General features: G+C 40.8%; 2 protein-coding genes across 3 annotated transcripts in view; one reads left to right on the plus strand and one right to left on the minus strand.

Moving 5' to 3' along the window:
- The window catches only part of LOC126272930 (lachesin-like), a 2,822,604-nt gene that overhangs the window by 593,151 nt on the left and 2,206,955 nt on the right, over nucleotides 1-22,498 (minus strand). The gene's annotated exons all lie outside the window — the stretch shown is intronic.
- LOC126272929 (UDP-glucosyltransferase 2-like) overlaps nucleotides 1-22,498 on the plus strand; it is a 72,219-nt gene that overhangs the window by 9,852 nt on the left and 39,869 nt on the right. Inside the window, exon 2 of one of the 2 annotated variants that reach the window (XM_049976224.1) lies at nucleotides 18,472-18,787. In XM_049976224.1, the coding sequence (XP_049832181.1) occupies nucleotides 18,542-18,787 (246 nt within the window). In that variant the 5' untranslated portion in view covers nucleotides 18,472-18,541. Of the gene's footprint in view, nucleotides 1-18,468; nucleotides 18,788-22,498 lie in introns of both variants that reach the window. The other variant, XM_049976225.1, reaches the window with a different exon arrangement.

Here is a 22,498-nt window from a genome sequence, read left to right on the forward strand (position 1 = left end):
TGGTCTACGCAACGAATAATCCATCTCGTCAAAATACTGCATTCGTAGAATTTCAGTTACGTTAGAGAACTGTTGTTGTTGTGGTCTTCTGTCCTGAGACTGGTTTGATGCAGCTCTCCATGCTACTCTGTCCTGTGCAAGCTTCTTCATCACCCAGTACCTACTGCAACCTACATCCTTCTGAATCTGCTTAGTGTATTCATCTCTTGGTCTCCATCTACGATTTTTACCCTCCACGCTGCCCTCCAATGCTAAATTTGTGATCCCTTGATGCCTCAAAACATGTCCTACCAACCGATCCCTTCTTCTAGTCAAGTTGTGCCACAAACTTCTCTTCTCCACAATCCTATTCCATACCTCCTCATTAGTTACGTGATCTATCCACCTTATCTTCAGCATTCTTCTGTAGCACCACATTTCGAAAGCTTCTATTCTCTTCTTGTCCAAACTATTTATCGTCCATGTTTCACTTCCATACATGGCTACACTCCATACAAATACTTTCAGAAACGACTTCCTGATACATAAATCTATACTCGATGTTAACGAATTTCTCTTCTTCAGAAACGCTTTCCTTGCCATTGCCAGTTTACATTTTATATCCTCTCTACTTCGACCATCACCAGTTATTTTACTTCCTAAATAGCAAAACTCCTTTACTACTTTAAGTGTCTCATTTCCTAATCTAATTCCCTCAGCATCATCCGATTTAATTTGACTACATTCCATTATCCTCGTTTTGTTTTTGTTGATGTTCATCTTGTATCCTCCTTTTAAGACACTATCCATTCCGTTCAACTGCTCTCCTAATTCCTTTGCTGTCTCTGACAGAATTACGATGTCATCGGCGAACCCCAAAGTTTTTATTTCTTCTCCAAGGATTTTAATACCTACTCCGAATTTTTCTTTTGTTTCCTTTACTGCTTGCTCAATATACAGATTGAATAACATTGGGGAGAGGCTACAACCCTGTCTCACTCCTTTCCCAACCACTGCTTCCCTTTCATGCCCCTCGACTCTTATGACTGCCATCTGGTTTCTGTACAAATTGTAAATAGCCTTTCGCTCCCTGTATTTTACCCCTGCCACCTTCAGAATTTGAAAGAGAGTATTCCAGTCAACATTGTCAAAAGCTTTCTTAAGTCTACAAATGCTAGAAACGTAGGTTTCCCTTTTCTTAATCTTTCTTCTAAGATAAGTCGTAAGGTCAGTATTGCCTCACGTGTTCCAAAATTCCTACGGAATCCAAACTGATCCTCCCCGAGGTCCACATCTACCAGCTTTTCCATTCGTCTGTAAAGAATTCGCGTTAGTATTCTGCAGCTGTGACTTATTAAACTGATAGTTCGGTAATTTTCAAATCTGTCAACACCTGCTTTCTTTGGGATTGGAATTATTATATTCTTCTTGAAGTCTGAGAGTATTTCGCCTGTCTCGTACATCTTGCTCACCAGCTGGTAGAGTTTTGTCATGACTGGCCCTCCCAAGGCCGTCAGTAGTTCCAATGGAATGTTGTCTACTTCGGGGGCCTTTTTTCGACTCAGGTCTTTCAGCGCTCTGTCAAACTCTTCACGCAGTATCTTACCTCCCATTTCATCTTCATCTACATCCTCTTCCCTTTCAATAATATTGTCCTCAAGTACTTCGCCCTTGTATAAACCCTCTATATACTCTTTCCACCTCTCTGCTTTCCCTTCTTTCCTTAGAACTGGGTTTCCATCTGAGCTCTTGATATTCATACAAGTGGTTCTCTTCTCTCCAAGGGTCTCTAATTTTCCTGTAGGCAGTATCTATCTTATCCCTAGTGAGATAAGCCTCTACATCCTTACATTTGTCCTTTAGCCATCCCTGCTTAGCCATTTTGCTCTTCCTGTCGATCTCATTTTTGAGACGTTTGTATTCCTTTTTGCCTGCTTCATTTACTGCATTTTTATATTTTCTCCTTTCATCAATTAAATTCAATATTTCATGTGTTACCCAAGGATTTCTATTAGCCCTCGTCCTTTTACCTACTTGATCCTCTGCTGCCTTCACTGCTTCATCCCTCAAAGCTACCCATTCTTCTTCTACTGTATTTCTTTCCCCCATTCCTGTCAATTGTTCCCTTATGCTCTCCCTGAAACTCTGTACAACCACTGGTTCTTTCAGTTTATCCAGGTCACATCTCCTTAAATTCCCACCTTTTTGCAGTTTATTCAGTTTTAATCTACAGGGCATAACCAATAGACTGTGGTCAGAGTCCACATCTGCCCCTGGAAATGTCCTACAATTTGAAACCTGATTCCTAAATCTCTGTCTTACCATTATATAATCTATCTGATACCTTTTAGTATCTCCAGGATTCTTCTATGTATACAACCTTCTTTTATGATTCTTGAACCAAGTGTTAGCTATGATTAAGTTATGGTCTGTGCAAAATTCTACCAGACGGCTTCCTCTTTCATTTTTTAGCCCCAATCCATATTCACCCACTATGTTTCCTTCTCTCCCTTTTCCTACTGACGAATTCCAGTCACCCATGACTATTAAATTTTCGTCTCCCTTCACTACCTGAATAATTTCTTTTATCTCATCATACATTTCCTCAATTTCTTCATCATCTGCAGAGCTAGTTGGCATATAAACTTGTACTACTGTAGTAGGCATGGGCTTTGTGTCTATCTTGGCCACAATAATGCGTTCACTATGCTGTTTGTAGTAGCTTTCCCGCACTCCTATTTTTTATTCATTATTAAACCTACTCCTGCATTTCCCCTATTTGATTATGTATTTATAACCCTGTATTCACCTGAACAAAAGTCTTGTTCCTCCTGCCACCAAACTTTACTAATTCCCACTATATCTAACTTTAACCTATCCATTCCCCTTTTTAAATTTTCTAAGAGAACTAGGACGTCAGAAAACATCCGTTTGCAGTAGCACATGTAATTTTCCAGACGCCGTACGATTTTCACATGAAAGGCTTCTACAGTGGACTTTTAATAACTTTTTCCTGTCATTGGAATTTTGGCGGTTACATATTGAAACACGAATTTGCATTTCACTTATGAAAATCTGACACACGTTCGCGTCAAAATTTTTGGATGCCTTCATTTCGATATTTTGTTTTGCGTGACCATGTGGCAGCTCTGGCAATTAAACGTCAATAACACGAGATATGTGATGATTTTATCTGGAAGAAATGTTTGTTTACTTTGTGTCTGTCGACAATAGACAACAAACAGCTAGCGCACAATTTGTCATGACGCGCTGAAAACACAAAACGTCAAATTTAATTTACTAATGAAATTCGTACGCTTGCTGCAGGAAGTATATGAACCAACAAACTTTGGAGAAACAGTAGTCTCTATACCCATAACACCGAGCGAGAAGCACACAGTAACTATTTTAAAATGAGTGTCAATATTTCTACAATGCAAAGCACCGTAGGAACACTTAGATAAATTGGTAGATATCTAAGTTGCGTCATACATGTCTAACTTTGTCTCATTTCTTCTATTTTAATGTCACCAGAAACTGAACTTGATATTTTAGGCAATCACTGTGGAGTTTACGAAAATGTTTGTTGTCTATTGACTTCAGGGTAGTTACATGGTTACTGCGAAAAAACACAATTTTCTCCTCTGCTTCATTGATATTTGCTATTTTTGTAACCGATTTTTCGGATGATTAGGCCACTGTTGGTCGGAAATGGTACACCATGAGCTACTAATAACTACAAGTGAAATAGTGCAAAAGCAGTTTCAATTTTGGACCAACAAAATCTCCTATTAGAATATGGAGCACTTTGTTTAAATACCCATAGTCTTTCTAAATCACAGCACTGTGATCTAACACTTGCACAACTCTTCCACATGATGAATGACTCACAGTTTTTTTTTTTTTTTTAGACTTGTGGTTTCTTCTTTAATGTTGACACTATTCAGTGATCCAGGGATCCGCAACAGCAGGTACACTCCATATAAATACCCATATATATAAAAGAAACCATCAGTACCGTATTCGGTATCTGAAAGCATGTTTGTAGTCTCAGATCTGAGTCCACGCAGGCACACAATTTTAAAAACCGTTCATTATGGTCTTGCCAGGGGGCATCTCGCGAGCTGAGGATTAATAACACTGAATTTGAAAGGGATTTTCCTGTTGATACTATATGTTCACAGTATCACTTTTTATTTATATCAGTCTGGCATTCCCGCTCATGGTGGGTGATAAAGGTAACTAATGATAAAGTGACTTTATCTAAGCCACTGACGATAACTGATAAAAAGCTGATATCAAAATAAAGTACGCCACCACCATTCTGAACGTGTCACAGAATTTTGCGTTATTGGACTTCAGCAGGAGACAGTGGTATTAAAAGTGGTTTGAAAAAAAAAAAGCTTGTACGCAGTTTATCACAGCGGCAGATGTCTAGCAAACGTTTAAGGCAGAATACTGGTTCTTTACTGCAGTCATGCCAATGGCTAGGTGCTCGTGAGAATTCTGTGGGTGGTCAGCAACTGAGAATATAAATAACAACATCAATCCCTAAGCACGGTTTATCCTGATAAAGATTTGTTCCAATTCAAATGGTGGGTTTCTATTCCAATAAACTAACGAGCAATGCAGAGAACATTAGTTGGTGTGGAACATGTTTCTCAAATTCCGTAAAAATTCTTGAATTTTGTTTGCCAGCTCTCAAACTAAACACAACAAAAATGGGAAATTATAATAATTATCTTTTATGCTGAAAGAGACTACTGCGAACACGGAAATAAAACTCTAAACTAAGTAACTGAAATGAGAACCCATATTTGAACAGATTTACAGATTCATGAAAAACTTAAATCAGCGATTATTTCTATGTTTAGAGTTTCGCTGGTTATCGAAGCCAGTTGGATTACATTATCTTTTAGCTGAGAGGAAGGATTAAAACCATTTTGAAAACATTAAATTTCTGCTTTCCCGTGATCTGAAGAAATTCAATAGACAATAATTTTGCACTTTCCTAAATAGAAATTCCTTGCTTAAAATACAAGGACTAGCCTCAGATGCAGTTTTTCATTTTCGGTGGACATGTGATGTCGGGCTAGTTTCTGGGTGTGAAAATGCATGAATTGTGACAATGTTTGTGACGCTATGACGACACAGCGGAAGCAGTTACTTTTTGAGAAAGAACGTTGAATCGGAAAGTTGGTGACATTTTAATGTGATGCTTTATCTTTGTGAGATTTTTGTTCAAGAAGGAATTACACCATTGGATGGATGCGTGTTCTCATTCAGTGACTGGGTTTAGGAATCATAGCAAGGCTCATAAATTCTTCGCATCAGTCATTCCGTTGTGCACAATAATTTCAGCTTGCGTCTTAAAGATGTCTCCAGCTGCGATTTACTTCCTAGATCAGGGTAAACAAATTAAATGTTCACAGGATTTTGCAACTGAGCACCTCCACAACTGAGGCCGCTGCTTTTATTATGGTTGATTGTAATATCATTCCTCTGATGTCAAACAAGCCACACATTAGAATTTGTAAAAGGTGACTTATAAAACAAATAAATTTCGTTACAATTTCCAATGATACTGAAGGCCAATTGTCAGTATGACTTGGTGGACTACAGTAGTATTCTGGGACACTCATGAACTGTCATTTATGTTTGCCTGCAAATCATGTTTATAATGCATTAATTGGCACAGATACGAATAAGTGAGCTAGAAACATAAAAAAATAAAATTTACTCATATATATCTCAAAAGACTGCACTCTAATCATAGATCACAAATCGAGGTCACAGTACCGAGTAACTTGGCGATGCCTTTGAATAAATGTTTTTATTAATTAATATTAAGTAGAGCGTTGTTGTTTGGACGAAACAAATAGTCAAAATATCCACGGGTGTACTGCCGGTCTATAGTGTCCAACGGACACAATATTTCAGCGATCAAACATGTCGCCATCTTCAGGTGATCACCTGATGATGGCGACATGTTTGATCCCGAAATATTGTGCCCGTTGGACACTATAGACCGGCAGTATACCCGTGGATATTTTGATTATCAAATACGCCGGTAGAAACTCAAAAATCGAAACAAATAGTGTTTATCGAGGTATTTTGAATTTGTACATCGCCTGTGGTATTCCATTTACTTTAGATTGATAATCAAAAGACTCTCGCAGAGTAAGTTGAGCAGCGCTCTCATATCAGGCTTTGTGGGATAGTTTGTGGAAGCCGTCCCCTAACCTGTCACATCACTGTGAATAATACGTGTTAGTAACGGTGAAGCGATTGTTAAAACAGGACCTAACATAATTACAAAAACTGAATAAAGTAAATAAAAGTCAAAATGTCAGTGTGGAGAAAGACATAATATTTCAAGTAAGTATTTCTAGTAGCCACAAGTGTTCTTCATGGTAAGACCCGAACCAACTTTTATTCTATGGAAATATAGCTTATGATGGACAGTGCAGTAAGAGAAAGTTTCTGCTAATGTAGACTGGAATATAGTCACTGAAATTAAGAAGGCAGAAGCTATAAAATACAGCCAACGAAAGATTATTCACAACTTATACAGAAACCAGACTGCAATTATAAGAGTCGGAGGACATGAAAGGGAAGCAGGTGGTTAAGCACGGTGTACCTGCCACCCATATTATTCAGTCTGTACACTTAGCAAGTAGTAAAGGAAACACAAGAGAAATTTGGAAAGAGGATTAAAATACAGGGAGAGAAGATAAAAACTTTGAGGTTTGTCGATGACATTAGTTCTGTCAGAGAAACTGAACGCAATGGTTAGTGCCTGAAAAGAAGTTATGAGATAAAACAAAAGTAAACAAAGGAAATGGAATGGAATGTAGGTGAATGAAATCAGGCGACTAGGAAATGAGACACTGGAAGCAGCAGACCGATTTTGCTGTAGGGACAGGAAAATAACTGATGATGACCGAACTAGAGAGACAAAACGCATCATAGCAATAGCAAGAAAAGCATTTCAAAAAAGAAAAATGAGGTAATGAATGGAATTTATGAAAAAAGAATTTATGGCACAAATAGACCAAAACAAGGAATCGGTTAATTGGACACATATTAAGGCATCAAGAAATCATCAATTTTCTAGCGGAGGAAAGTGAGGGGGGTACAAATTGTAAAGGGAGACCAAGGTTCGAATACAGCACGCAGCTTGAAATTGATGTAAGTGGCAGTAGTTGCTCGGAGATGAAGAGGCTGGCACAGCACAGAGCTGCATGAAACCAGTCTTCCCACTGAAGACCACAGCAACAAGTACGTACAAAAGGACTCCCTTCTAAAGCAATCGATTGGGAATAGATCGAAGGTTCGTAATCGAACTTTGATTTACGAATCTAACGGAAAATTTAATAGAACCATCCAAGAAATCGACAGCGAGTTGCCGGAAAGAATCGGGTCGACACCGAACGTTGTGCCTGAAGCCAGTTGGCTGTCGGGACAGCGTCTCCTGTCTCAGAATTGACAGACACTCAAGGTCGTCTTACTGCACCTGACCGACGTCCACCACCGATTCCTTAAGGACACACACTTTCCCTGCCACTGGATCACAGTAGCAGTTTTCTTTTCGACTGTGGACGAGCAAAATTTGTCATGGCTTGCAATGACTATATTTAGTTTTACGTGACAACGATTTTAGTACAACCTGCAGAAAATTGCCATGTTATGCTCGAGGTTTGATCATCTATGCTTCATCCTTAGACCGAAAGCCTACTGTTGGAGCGGAAAAAATCTCATTTTCTGCAATGGCAAAGAGAAAAGTGTGAAATGTCAAGGTTGAAATGACGTCCTCCCCAGAAATCGGCACCTTCTTTATTTTTCGAGCAACATACCGCAGCATGCAATCACAATTCCATAACCCAGTTACATATTGTTTCAAACGGGAAAGGCGAAGACAGTCTTTGTTCAGTCCTTGGGTGTTGAATGTGTTCTCCAGAGCCAACTGTTGTGGCTTTAGATGCAGTCAAACCACAAAATGTAGCCTCTAAAGCAATTTATTTTAAAAAGCGTAATCATACCCATCGATATGAAAAACTCAGAAGAAATAAAAATAACGCAATAAAATCATTAAATTGATCAGTTGTGAAACTTTGTGAGCAAAGTGGCCACATCTGGTAAAGTATCTTACGAAGATTATTTCGCGTTATTTGTTGCTAGTATTTTTTGATCCATATCCAAGGGGAGCAAAATAACTGATGATGGTCGAAGTAGAGAGGATATAAAATGTAGACTGGCAATGGCAAGGAAAGCGTTTCTGAAGAAGAGAAATTTGTTAACATCGAGTATAGATTTAAGTGTCAGGAAGTCATTTCTGAAAGTATTTGTATGAAGTGTAGCCATGTATGGAAGCGAAACATGGACGATAAATAGTTTGGACAAGAAAAGAATAGAAGCTTTCGAAATGTGGTGCTACAGAAAAATGCTGAAGATTAGATGGGTAGATCGCATAACTAATGAGGAAGTATTGAATCGGATTGGGGAGAAGAGAAGTTTGTGGCACAACTTGACCAGAAGAAACGATCGGTTGGTAGGACATGTTCTGAGGCATCAAGGGATCACCAATTTAGTATTGGAGGGCAGCGTGGAGAGTAAAAATCGTAGAGGGAGACCAAGAGATGACTACACTAAGCAGATTCAGAAGGATGTAAGCTGCAGTAGGTACTGGGAGACGAAGAAGCTTGCACAGGATAGATTAGGATGGAGAGCTGCATCAAACCAGTATCAAGACTGAAGACCACAACAACAACATCCAACAAGATTTCGATATATGTTCTGAGTTTGTTGTACTTCAGTTCCTTAAATTATATTTTTGTCCTGACATTATGGGAAAGTGCTTAAAGATTTCTTTCGTTGACACATTTTCTTTCCCTTACTGGATGCATATGGAGATGTGCTGCGGGATAATAACCTCGAGAATGGCGACCAGTCGTTAGCGCAGCCACTTCCTCAGTGTGCGGTCACCTAGCAAGAGCGGCGATGGTGACAGGAGGTGCGCAGTAGCTGCAGTTCTGTTTGTCGCGTCAGTTATTCCAAACGCACATGACATAAACATTAAAAAATAATTAAATTTCTCACGTATATTGAGCAAAGAGATGCTGGACCTCATTCTTTTCATTGTTCAAGCATTTCCGTCACCTGCTTAGGAAACTGCTCATTACACTCTGCTGTTTCCTCTGAGAAATGGCAGCAATTCCATGATGACAGTGTGGTGTCACCGCCAGACACCACACTTGCTAGGTGGTAGCCTTTAAATCGGCCGCGGTCCGGTAACATACGTCGGACCCGCGTGTCGCCACCATCAGTGATTGCAGACCGAGGGCCGCCACAGGGTAGGTCTAGAGAGACTTCCTAGCACTCGCCCAGTTCTACAGCCGACTTTGCTAGCGATGGCTCACTGACAAACTACTCTCTCATTTGCCGAGACGATAGTTTAGCATAGCCTTCAGTACTATTGATATTGTGAATCATGTACCATAAAGAGCGACGTTCTCCATTAATGGATTAAAGGTACGTATTCCACCAGCTACGTCCGTTTTACTCAATTCTAATTCCCTTGTCATGTTCCAGACCTCACGCCAGCCTGCGTGAGCTAAATCGCGTGCATTTCGGCCTCCTTTAGTAACACGGTGTTGGCTCTCCTGTCAACCACAACAGTTAGTTTTATGTTCACAAAGATAAAAATCGCAGTGGTTATATCGGGGGAACAGAGCGCCAAATGTTCTCAATGATAACTCTATCTTGAAACATGTCATGAATCTCCCGTAACGGGAAGTTGGCGGTATGTGCTGACGCCGAGTCCTGCAGAAACGCCGTGAAACCAAGTTCTCGCTTAGTTAACTACCGCAGAAAAGGGCAACGAAATGTTTTCCATGTATTCTCATTCTTATTTGTTTCCTGGCAAAAGAAGGCCTTATTAGTCTCCTACCGTTAACAACGTACCATACGCCAATTTATGGTCATGATGAGTGCCTGGTGTATTTCGTTACGCTTTTCAGAACACCAGTAATGGTTTTTTGTAAATCAACATATACAAACAGGTCAAAAATGAAACTGAGGTGAGTGTCACGTGCCCTATTCAAAACCCTTTCAGAAAACTTCAACCTTTTTGCAGGATCACGTGGTCTAAATCCTTGCACTGCAGTTATTTTACAATATATTTGTAGCTATTTGAACTGAGCCATACGAAATTCCCATTTGGAGATCAATTTTCTGGGAGACCTTTCCAGAGCATGGCCTATGTTATCCAGAGTTTCTTCTGTGACTAGTACAGGAGGATGTCTGTTTCATAAAGTTTGTTCATCACTCAATTAATCGTACTCGAATTAGGTACTCAAACACCAGAAAATACCTCTTGAAATAATCTCCTTACGGTATATGCTAATTCTGTACACACGTATGAATCATACAGAAATACTCTTCGGCGAACAGTTGTATTTCTTAGTTTCACTTGAAACACTTTCACTCAATAAACTGTACTCTGTCACCGAACGAACACGCGGTGGAAATACTGAATACTCCCGGCCAGCTAGCCCGCTAACTGGCTGCCAACGGGAGAAAATACTGCCCGCCAGGCAGATGCGTTAACGATTGATGCCCCTGTAGAATTAATAACAAAAAAAGCTTTAGTTTGCGTAGCAGCGCTCCAATGAAATGTGCTTACAATTATTTTTGTATTAAAGTTTTTACCTTAAGAGCTATTGATAGCAGCCACCAATCCTGTTTTCAGAAACAATTAATTTTATGTATGCCCTGCAAAACCTAATTCCTCAGGGTACGACACATCTTCAACCTCACGCGATATGCTACGTGAAAAATGACAGTTTTTTGAATCTCAGCCGGCCGCTGTGGCCGTGTGGTTCTAGGGGCTCCAGTCCGGAGCCGGAATGCTGCTACGGTCGCAGGTTCGAATCCTGCCTCGGGCATGGGTGTGTGTGATGTCCTATGGTTAGTTAGGTTTAAGTAGTTCTAAGTTCTAGGGGACTAATGACCACAGCATTTGCGTCCCATAGTGCTCAGAGCCATTTGAACCATTTTTTTTAATCTTATCAATTCTTTCAAAAATTTTTGTGAACGCCGATGATCGTTTCACATTTTATTGAATGCTTGCCATAGGGAATTCCACCGTAAACTCCTTCTCAGCCCTCCATAAACTTGTGTTCTATGATTATTCTTCATGTGCCCGTCATAAATCATCCAATCGTAATACAAATTTTGACGATATATTAAAAATTATATATACTAAAAATTTCACTTTTTTTTGCCCGCTACAAACACACACTTATGGTACATACGGCAATTACTAGAAGAGGTTAAAAGCTGGACACCAAGCGTAAGCGGAAGTGACGAGTAAGCGTGGAGAAAGGAACTCTGTAGCGTTGCTCGACAGCTCTGAGTGTTGTCGGTCAACGAACATTTGTGCGACACCTTGTGACATGCAAACAGCCGCTACCAAGGAATTCTGGACGAAGCTTACAGATAACTGTAGCTCCAATTAAAACACATTCTTATCGACGGATTGCAGCGCGGAGTGTTACGACCAAACACCGAACATTTTGGTGAAAGTCTTTTTAAATGTATTAAATAATCTTCAACAGGAACATAAATATGTACTATTTACTTCTTTGTGGTTGAAACTCTTATGTTGCCTTTTTCTGTGTTTTTAGATAAATACTTAAGCGCCAAAACTAATAATTTTTATGTCTTTTTGTTTGTTACTTATTCCTTCACTACTAAAAACTACAATACATGAATACTAAGGATCGCTTAACTTGGCTTTCTATCAGATCATATCTCATTCAAAAGCAACTGTTAGCTCCGGAGCTAAAACGTCGTACACTGTTGTTCTAAGTTTCTTTTATTGATAGTTCCGATTGCGACGTTGTTGTGCGAGATAGCTTGTAACATTACTAAATACGCTGTAAATTTGTATCTTACATAAATACTTTCAGATCCGACGTATTTTTTTCTGACGTTAAAATATTTCTGTGCAATATATTTGAGCAGTCAGGAAAATATGAAAAGAAATATTTGACTTCCCAACATATCAGTACAACCTAAACACAAAAACGCACTTTCCAAGGTTACTAGGAAGAATATTTCTTTGCTTCCAAAGGCAACGGCAAATGGTTCAAATGGCTCTGAGCACTATGGGACTTAACATCTGAGGTCACCAGTCTCCTAGAACTTAGGACTACTTAAACCTAACTAACCTGAGGACATCACACACATCCATGCTCGAGGCAGGATTCGAACCTGCGACCGTAGCGGTCGCGCGGTTCCAGACTGATGCCCCTAGAACCGCTCAGCCACGTCGGGCGGCAAAGGCAAGTGCAACGTGGATTCTAAAATCTAAATTTACATTCAACTAACGTGAATCTTTTATTGATAGTGCAATACCGTTGTCCAGTACAAAGAAGGTTTTTGAGAACTCCCCATCAAGAATTCAGACTGTAAAAGACGAGACATACCTCTGCCCCCTGAACCTACCATAAGGCAATGGTAGATTTCAGCAGCAGTTTACTGCGCCTCAAATTTCCAGAGAACACATAAGGTGGTTATCGCTCTGAAGGATTTATCATCTCCAAGTATACCAACAAAGAAACTCATAGAATTTCCGGAAGTGAGAAATGACTTAATTGTCGTTATGGCCTCTTTCTTGCCACAAGTGATCTTTCATCTTCAAGAAACAGGGCAGCCTTTGACGGAGTCAGTAAAAAGTTTGGACGATGCAGTGGACAGATTGGAAAGTGAACCACGGAAATGTGGTTTATAAGTTAGGGAAAAGTCTAAAATGGTGATTTTGAAAAGTCCTGATGTTGAGAAACTTCGAAACATTTCAAAAACTGCACAAGGTGACAGTCCTATAGCAGTAGAAATGGACCCTTAAATAGTTCAATGCTCTAATTTCCTTTGAAGATTTTGACAACTTATTTTCTCAGATGAAAATGTATTATCTCACACGAGTCTTAAAAGAACTCCAGAAACTTTCAAAAAGAATTTGACTGCCATGTGCAACCAATAACCCGATAAGCCATTGTAAATGTATTGGGTAACAGAAACATAGCTGGCAAGGGTGGCCGAGCGGTTCTAGGCGCTACGGTCAGGAACCGCTCGACCGCTTCGTCGCAGGTTCGAATCCTGCCTCGAGCATGGATGCGTGTGATGTCCTTCGGTTAGTTACGTTTAAGTAGTTCTAAGTTCTAGGTGACTGATGACGTCAGAAGTTAAGTCCCCTAGTGCTCCGAGCCATTTTGAACCAAGAAATATTTTCGTTTTTCCGTCAAGTACAATTAGTACAGGGTGATTATAACTAACGTTAAACAGTAGAAATAACACACTGGTCAGGATGACGTCAAATTGCAACGGAACATTATCGGAGAAGGGGGAAAACGTATGGCAGAAGACAAAAAACAGTGTGAAAATTGATCAACAAATGGCACTGTATTTGTCATATTACACAAATGAAAACACAAGCGGTGCGCACGACCCACTGAAGTTGGTATAAATACGCCGGGTACACGGCTTTTCCTCGTTTCGCGTCTGCGACGTTCGCCATGACTGTCTCAATGCAGGATCGCGCTGTGCTTCTAAAGCTGTATTACAAGAATGATGACTGTGCACACTGAAGAGTTTGAAAAAAGGCGTCGGCCAAATGACAACCGTGGATCTGGAGAAATTCGAAAAGACTTGTTCTTTTGTTGGGTATTTGGTTTAAAACTCTGAAGTTACTTTAAAATGATAATGCCACAAGAGGTTAACATAAATGTGAGGACTGTGCGATCGTCTGAATAGTGCAGTAAGTGAATAGGCATAATGTTAAGGTGTTTATTACCTTTTATTGCCGATATCAGCTGTTTACAATGCCATTTTACCGGCCTTTTTAATGATTTATAATGCGGTCTGTGGTTATGGGCGTGCATCCAGCCACGGTTGAAGAGACTCAGCTCGTGTTTACAAAACAGACAACACAGCACAAAGCACGCGGCAGTCGAGAGAGATCTCTGATTGGCTGGCGGCTGCCCACTCACTACCCCGTCAGTAACGAACTTATTGTAGTGCAAGTACAGCATCTTCGATCCTCCTTAGCTCGAGACGCTCCAGTTGTGGCCTCACATTATTGTAGCGAACGTGATCCAGCAATACAACGCTGATAGGGCTTCTGATCTCTAGGTCTCACATCGGTAGTAAAACCATGATGAGAGCAAAGTCTTAATGTATACCTGCGGGGAGTACGCCGAAAGCTGTATGAGGTTGTTCGCCAATGATGGTGTTGTATCTATAAATGTCGCAACAACGCTACAAAATTATTACAACAAAACGTAGGGAAACCTGCACAGGATTGTCGCTTGGTGTAGGATTAAACAGTTGACTCTCAACATAAGCAGATGTTACAAATTGCGCATGAAGAAGAGATCTGTTTGGTTACACGATTGCTGGAAAGCTACCTGAAACAGTCTCAAGTGTTAAACTGCGTAGTACGCACACGGCTAGATTAAGTCCAATGATCAGAATAAAGCTAATTGTAGAAATAGTAGATTCCCGGGTGAGATTCTTTGGAAGAATTCACAGAAACAGTTGTCCACGCATGAAGGACGACGCTTACGAAACCCTGAGAAAGTGGAATGTTGCTTCTCAGTCTGGAACCGAAAGGTGGCTTATCCAACGCTAGTGGCTCTCGCTAAAAGATAGGCACGCGTTTTCCATCACGGCGTGATTTACTGTCAAAACTTCGAGAGCCTATTTCTATAGAGAATTATAGATTTGAGTCGTGTGTGTTCTGTTGGACGTGTCCAACAAAACATACACCGTCTATATCTATAACTCTAAGGGCGCAATCGCTGTTTCATGAAAAGTTTCAGTGCCATCCGAACTCCTACGGGAACCAAATACCTGCAAGTAGGGATGGATGGCAGTTCTTTGCACTACGGCAAGCGGGAAATTGGGAATTTAGGTCTAACGGAAAGCGTGTCGAGATACCCGAGATCACCTCTCACACTTTGTTAGTAAAGATATTTGCACGCCTTGCTTAAGTGTAGTGGCTAACTGAAGTATGGTCTTCAAGTTGTATTTATACTCGTACGAATAAAGATATTTCATTTAACCTGCTTCCTGTTATACAAAAACAGATGAGAGCCGCTCACATCTTGACCAGGCGTCGGGTTTCAGCCCCTGCCCTCCATGTCTTCACCAGCTCTAAGCTAAACGTACTTTAGTTTATAACAAATTAAAAAGTCCTTAGAGCACAAAAGGTGGTCAGAGAATCTGCTTGGTAAAAAAGTTAATAAAGAAGGGAAAAAAGAAGCTTAAAGCAGTCATTCTCCAGAAGCGGAGCACACATTTTCATCTCTCGCTATTGAACTGCTACAATGACTACTGCGGCTGGAAATCATTATTGACTTCAAATTACTTTCCCATTCCGTTCCCTTCCCATTCCTTTAACCCCACTAATTCATTCTATAGAGAATTCAACGAACACAGTAGGCATGTACTCTTGGAGGGAATGATACATTGGAGGCAGAACAAATGTTCATGACTGACAGAGGTGTGGAAGAACTCCCATTTTGACTGATGAGTTGCTGCAAAAAATTGAGGAAACCGTTTGTGAAGACCGCCGACTGACAGTGGATGAAATGTCTGTGAAATTTCTACAGTTCTCCAGGACTCGCTTTTGCTAGAAACACAGTAACGCTGGGATACGGAAAACTGCAGAAGATAGATCCGAAAACAGATGACACAAGAGCACAAAAAAATCGGGTCGATAGACGTCCGTGAGTTTCTTGAATTGGAAGGTGAAGTTTTTCTGAGCTCTATTGTGACTGGAGACGAAATGTAGGTGGTTCATTACTGAGTCAAAATAACAGTCGCCACAGTGGCGTCGCACCAGTTCCCCATCTCCCAAAAAATTAAAAACCACAATGTTTAGGCAAAAAATTATGACCTCAGTGTTTTGGGGCCTAAAAGATACCATTTTGGTCGAATTTCTGCCTCCTTGGGACACGATCAATGCACATCGATATTCTGAGACCCCACAAAGCTAAAAAAGAGCATTCAAAACAAAATAAGGGGTTTACTTGTTGCTCGTTGCCCGTATTCACACAGTCTTAACCACCAAGGCGCTCTTAGACTCATTTGGTTGGGATGTTTTGTACCACCCCGCCGGTACTTTCCTGACTTGATATTTTCAGATTACCACCTTTTCACCTCCCTGAAGGCACACATTAGTGGAATTAAATTTTCAACATACATGCAGATCAGAAAGAGACTCTAAAGTGGGGGGGGGGGGGGAGAGAGATTTTCCAAGAGACCATAAAGAAGCTTGTGCACGGCTCACCACTTGCATCGAACTGGGTGACGATTATGTGGGAAAGTAGTCAACAAGTATATCAACAATATCCTGTAATTTTTTCAAACACACTTTTTCTAAAAATTATAAAAATCTAGTACAATTTCTTTATGACCATGCCTCGTATCATTAACTATAATCAGTTATGATATTCACTAAATCTGAGAACATAAATTTCATCATAAAAACTCGTACACGGTGTTTCGAACTAATATGCTATGCCTCAGAGAGTATATTCCTAGGGGCAAATAAGTTGTGAAAAAAGCTGAACGGTGATGAACAACGCTTTCCAGAAATTACTACATTGAGTCGCCGCTTGTGACGGTTCAATCTTTATTTTAGTATAACCAGTCTCAAGTCACGTTCGTCTCATAATTACATGGTACACAGTTCTTAGTGATTGTTTGTGCCATTGTGTGGTTATATGTGTAGCGAGGAGAGGACCAGGTGCAAACATTGACAGGAACGAAGCACACGATTGTCGCACACGTGTTACATTAACAATGACTTCCTTAGTACTGGAGAGAGCTGTAGAAGGTAAAAGCTATAGAGGAAGGCATTCGAATGTATGTAACAGACAACTGGAGGACGTGGGGTGAAGCGCTGCTCTGAGGTGAAGAGGTTGCTACACAAGAGGAATTCGTGGGCAGACTTATCAAAAGAGTAAGAAGACTGATCTCCCAAAAAAAAGTAAAAGGTAGAGGCTAAGAGTAGACACGGACGATTAACAAAAGCTTTTAAAAATGGAACAGACGAGTCCTGGCAGCGTGCAGAGGGGCTGCAGATGAGAGAGACAGCAGAAGATGGAGGTTGGCAGTATCCAGTGCACCGTGAAGTTGGCTAGTTTTGCAAATTGTTTAACAAGTAATTTTATTTTCTGTGTCAGTGATTTACCTCAAAATTTTTGACCCCGTGTACACATTTAGTTAAATGGTTTAATTTACTACCGAAATAATTGTTTTACACTTAGTTTGTCTTAATATCATTATGTAAGCAGCCAGATGGACAGAATACTTGCGACTGTTTTCCATCGTCAGTATTTGCCCAGCAATAGGAGAGGTGTTGGCATAAAGTTCGTGATCGACAGGTCTAGCACCAATGGATTAAATCCCAAACCAGTCCGCAGTCTCTTACGCAGTGAAGCATATGGCATTGTGGTTTTTAATGAGTTATGCCGTAACCAACTCTTATGGATTGCTTTAAAAATAAGTGTCCTACATTTAGTATTTCTGTAGATAGTATTTCTTTAGATACAATAGGAAAGAGAAAAGTGGTGTTTGTAAGAAGTGGTGAAGGTAATAACGCCATCTTGAAATTCTCTCACATTTATGAGACCCGACGTACCATACATTAGTCAAAAATGAATAAACGTATAATTGTAACGCATAATGGGACTGATACATTCAACAATTACGGAAACAATGCAAAATTTAAACATACTATGAACTTATAATTCAGTACCTGTGAAGTTTAGCACAGCCATATATTCGCACAATGTACCATGTTTTACATTTTTTGCACTGAATACCGTCATACGTGCTCCCTTTGTTCTAGAAGTAGCCACCGCACTTATCGCAGTACAGTTCCTTACTACAGGACTTTATATTGAACAGTGTTGAGAACTGTTGCTCTGGAATACGGCCAAATTTCCTAGCTGCCGTTTTCCCTTCATCCTTGTTCATCTATTGTAGAAGAATTCTTCATGGAATGTTAAATGTCCTTGAAGCCTTTGCACGATTTTGAGAGGGCTTAGCCATATCGTCACCTAGATATACTGTTATGCGTTACATACATCGAAATATTTTGAAACTAGCCACTAAAATGTGCATGACGTTTACCCTGAACGGCGTTATTACCTTCAATTACCCTATACGTAAGACGCAACTGTTATACGTTGAGCGCAAAGTGGTTATTGTTAGCGAAAGAAGAAACCCCTTTCGATTAAGCTCCTGAACAACCTCCCCGGCAAGTTCGTTGTTGTCTCCTTGCCAGCAATGCATTACGATGGTCTGTTTTCTGCTAAGTGATAGACACAATCAACTTTCCTGAATGGAGGCGCAGGATGTGGTTGCCCTGCCTTTATTTACCTCTGCGATGTACGACAGCTGGCCGCTTTCTCGCAGCAGGTGAGAGCAGGAAGTGATCCCATCGCGGGTGTTCTTCCGGTCCGCGCAGCCCTCGCCCTTCCCTGGCAACATGCGCACGCGCCCTCTGCTGCTGGTGGCCCTGTTGACGGCCGCCGGCGCGTCCGAGGCGGCCAACATCCTGTGCCTGGTCTACTTCGTGGCGCCCAGCCACTTCGTCATGTTCGAGCGGCTGTTCAAGGCTCTGGCGGCGCGGGGCCACAACGTAACCGTGGTCAGCCACTTCCCGCAGAAGACGCCCGTCGCCAACTACACCGACATCAGCATCCTCGGAAGCATTCCCTTCTTCGCAGACGAGGTGAGTGGGTGTCGAATTTACATTCCGCTTCTCACAGACATCAAACTGTCATTGTTGTTTGATTTGTAGGAGTCTTATTTCGTTCATTTCGACGCAATAGTTGGAATCTTTTCACACCAACAAATAATTCTCATTTTCATAGTCTTCTCCGAGTATATGCTGAATAGACTAGGAGAAAACTAATATCCGCAACCGACACCTTACCCGAATAATTCATTGAAATATACAACCCAGCACTCTTCTTGATTTTTATTTTATTTTTTTCCCAAGCCACTTCTTTTTCTATAAATAGCTATATTATATGCCGTTTTACGCTACCGAATACTTTTTCCAAATCGACATTGATAACACGTACCCCTCTGCCAGTACACTTGTAAACGATACCTCTCAATAATATAGTAGCAATTCTTCCTTCTACTCCTCTTCATACACTCCTAGCGACCCGCACTGGCTTTGTATACGTCCCAGTAAGTATCTACGAACGGACGACTTGTTTATAATTTGTACAGAGACAGGAAACCTTCCTGGTCAATAGGCCTATCCCATTAGTCAAAACGTATCAAAATCCGTACAGTAGTTCCTGAAATTAGGCCATACATACAGACAGAAACTGTGGATGAGTACTTAACAATAAAAATTTATCACCAATAAAACTGTATATTTGTCCATACACACCCGTATTCAAAACTCCACAGCCACTAAAGCACACACTACCTACATGACAGCAAATCCTTCTCCTCAAAAATAATGCCGACACGTGTTTGCATGGCTCTCATGATGTCATACATAAAGAGGTCTCCATTTGAATAATGAGAAAGAGCTGATCTCAGGATGTCCAGGTGCACCTGCAGCCGCTTTCCTTACTTGTCCCACGAGTTTGGTATGATGAGCCACCATTACGATCACCGATTCTGTAGGGACACGGTATAAGTTCACCACCTTCAGGATGCAGTTACTGAGATTTAATGCGTCCCACCCAGTTGGCTGCTTTCAGTATACACTTTAGCAACCTCATGTTTAAAACTATTTTTGCGGGTTCACCCTGTAATTTAATTACCATGCTTACAGTCACTTCTTGTATTATTTGCGTAACTGTGCAATTATTGTCCTCACCCATATAACTAAGGTTAGAGTTCACCATTAGAACCCCCTGAGCAAGTATTACATGTTCACGTCATTTTTCTGTTTCCCATTTTTCCCTTAGTTGCCTTAAAGTCGTGGAGTTATGTACCGTCTATGCAACAAACTGAAGGCAGTTTGTTTTTGTCATACGCGTTTCGCTCTTTTTATTTGGGAAGCATCATCAGTGGCGATTTCCACGGCTGTTTCCACCGCTGTTGACTCATTCGTGTGGTCCTCGAGATGCGTTCGTTAGTTTCCACACTCCATCTGGCCGATTTCTGGCGTCCTTTCACCCACATTAGTCAACATATATGTTGATTGTAAAAAGTGCAAGTGATATATGCGATGTCACAATTGTGAGTGAAAAAACACCTAAAATCACCCAGTTGGAGTATGGAAACTCGATCTCGCAGCCTTTCGATTTCCAGGCACGGGCTTTACCACTAGACTATCAGCACATGCCTGTTTTTGTGATAGTTCATCGTTGCATACACTGGGGTAGATGAACTTGAGAACAATCAAGTGGAGTTTTGAAAACTTACACCACTTACATCAAAAGCCTCTGCAAAAGGTCAAAACAGGGGTGTCGAATTAATGTAACACAAATTATTGCACTGATCGTTTCCTGAAACGTATGTGAGCAATGGAATGCAGTCTTTTTTGAGAGAACTAACAACTAACGGAACGCCTAAGCTATTTTATCAGTGGATGCCATAGAATAACTATCATAATTGCGCAAGACAATGTAATGTGGTAACCTGATTGGTTTTTCCTTTATATAAACTTAACAATTTGAACGTTTTTCGTGTGTAAGATATCTCGAAAACCTGTCAGATAAAAATAAACAAACGAGAAGTATCTCACAGCACAGATATATGCATATATAGACAAGCAAAACATTTTAAATTTAGAGGACATCGTGCACTGTATCTTGTCAAATATTCCAGTACAAAAGAGGTGCACAAAATAAATGACCCACACTGCTTCAAATAAAAGAAGTTGCATTCGTTATTTGACATTAGTGCAGATAAGCTTTCGAAATAGCAACTAAAAGTTATAGTTCTAACCATACAGTCATTGTTTATAAAATAAATGAACTCCATAAACTCAATAACTTGTAGTAATAAACTAGTGTAGTAGTGAAACAGCTTCAACATATGATACAATAATACAAGATAAATGTAAGACATGAAGGCTATTCAGAAAGTAAGGCCCGAACTATCGCGAAATAGAAACCACAGTAACAATCCAATGAAACTTCTCATAGATGTGTTGGACAGTGTCTCTTGTGTGGCCATCAGTAACATCACGTCGCTCTTTCCAATTCTGATCGCACAGTGAGCGTGTAAAGAAGCGTGGAAGACGGTGTGTCCCCCGAAGTATGAGAGCCTGTGAGATATTTCGCCTGAATTCATGCAGCCCACACAACGTAGCTGTCATGCGTTTCCTTCTTTATGACAATCCTCGTCCGCGCACTGCAGGAGCAACGAGGTGGGTTCTGCATCGTTTCCGATGGGAAGTGTTTCATCACCCACCATACAGCCCGGAATTAGCTCACTCAGAGCAGAGGAGGCTGTCTTCTGTGACGAGGTTATTCGAACATGGGTACAATGCCACAACAAATGTCTCAGTCAGAGCGGCGACTGTGTGGAAAAGTAGTTGGAAGGTGTAGCTAAATCTCACAAGTAAAATATTTTTGATTTTTGCTGTGATTTCCATTTCCCAACCGATTGCACCTTACTTTCCGAACAGCCCTCGTAACTTGTTGCCATTTATGGCTTTTAATGTGAGAGATTCTCAAGATGCCTTTGATCCAAATCATGTAAAATTGCTACTTTCGAGTAATAAAAAAGCAACGAAGAAGTGATATTAAATTGCCCGTTGCTATTAGTTCGTGGAGGACAATGAAAGATCAGACAATGTCAAAGTGTCTCTGACATTATTACGAGGTTTTTTTTATGACAGGATTTGAGACGATGAACGGTTGTATGAGCAGATGCTACTGGCGCAACAGTATGAAGTGCTAAATCGTACAGGGATTTTTACTTCCTTCCAAGTCGACTCCTTAGCACTCGGTTCACCTAAAACTGATGCGTTACCTGTTATATTCTGGGGAACGGGCTTCAGCGTTACTGGCGATCACAGCCCGCCTACGCGGTATCAGTTCCCAATCAAAACTGGACGTGCCATTCGCATCACGTGTAGTGCAGCATGCAGCAGCCCAATTAGACTAATTGCGTTCTACAAACGTCCTAGGGCGATTTCACCAGTCGTGAAATGGAAACCACAGAGAAAATAAAAAAGGTTTTATTTGCAGCATTTAGTAAACGTTTCCAGCTCCTTTTCTACATACTTGCCACTTTGAATCAGGCATCTGTCGTAGCTTGGTACCAACTTTTCAGTTCCCTGATAATAGAAAGCAGTCTCCCTGGCTTTGTACCAATTCCTTATCCCGATCTGCAGCTGTGCCAAAATGCCGTCATGGCCAGCACCTTGTGTGAGCAAATCAAAGGGAGCCAAGTCCGAGCTGTGTGGTGGGTGATCAAACACTTCCCATCGAAAACGCTGCAGAACCTTCGTTGTTGCCCC

Source organism: Schistocerca gregaria, chromosome 5 (assembly GCF_023897955.1).
Source record: "Schistocerca gregaria isolate iqSchGreg1 chromosome 5, iqSchGreg1.2, whole genome shotgun sequence".
NCBI classification, from domain to species: Eukaryota; Metazoa; Arthropoda; class Insecta; order Orthoptera; family Acrididae; genus Schistocerca; species Schistocerca gregaria.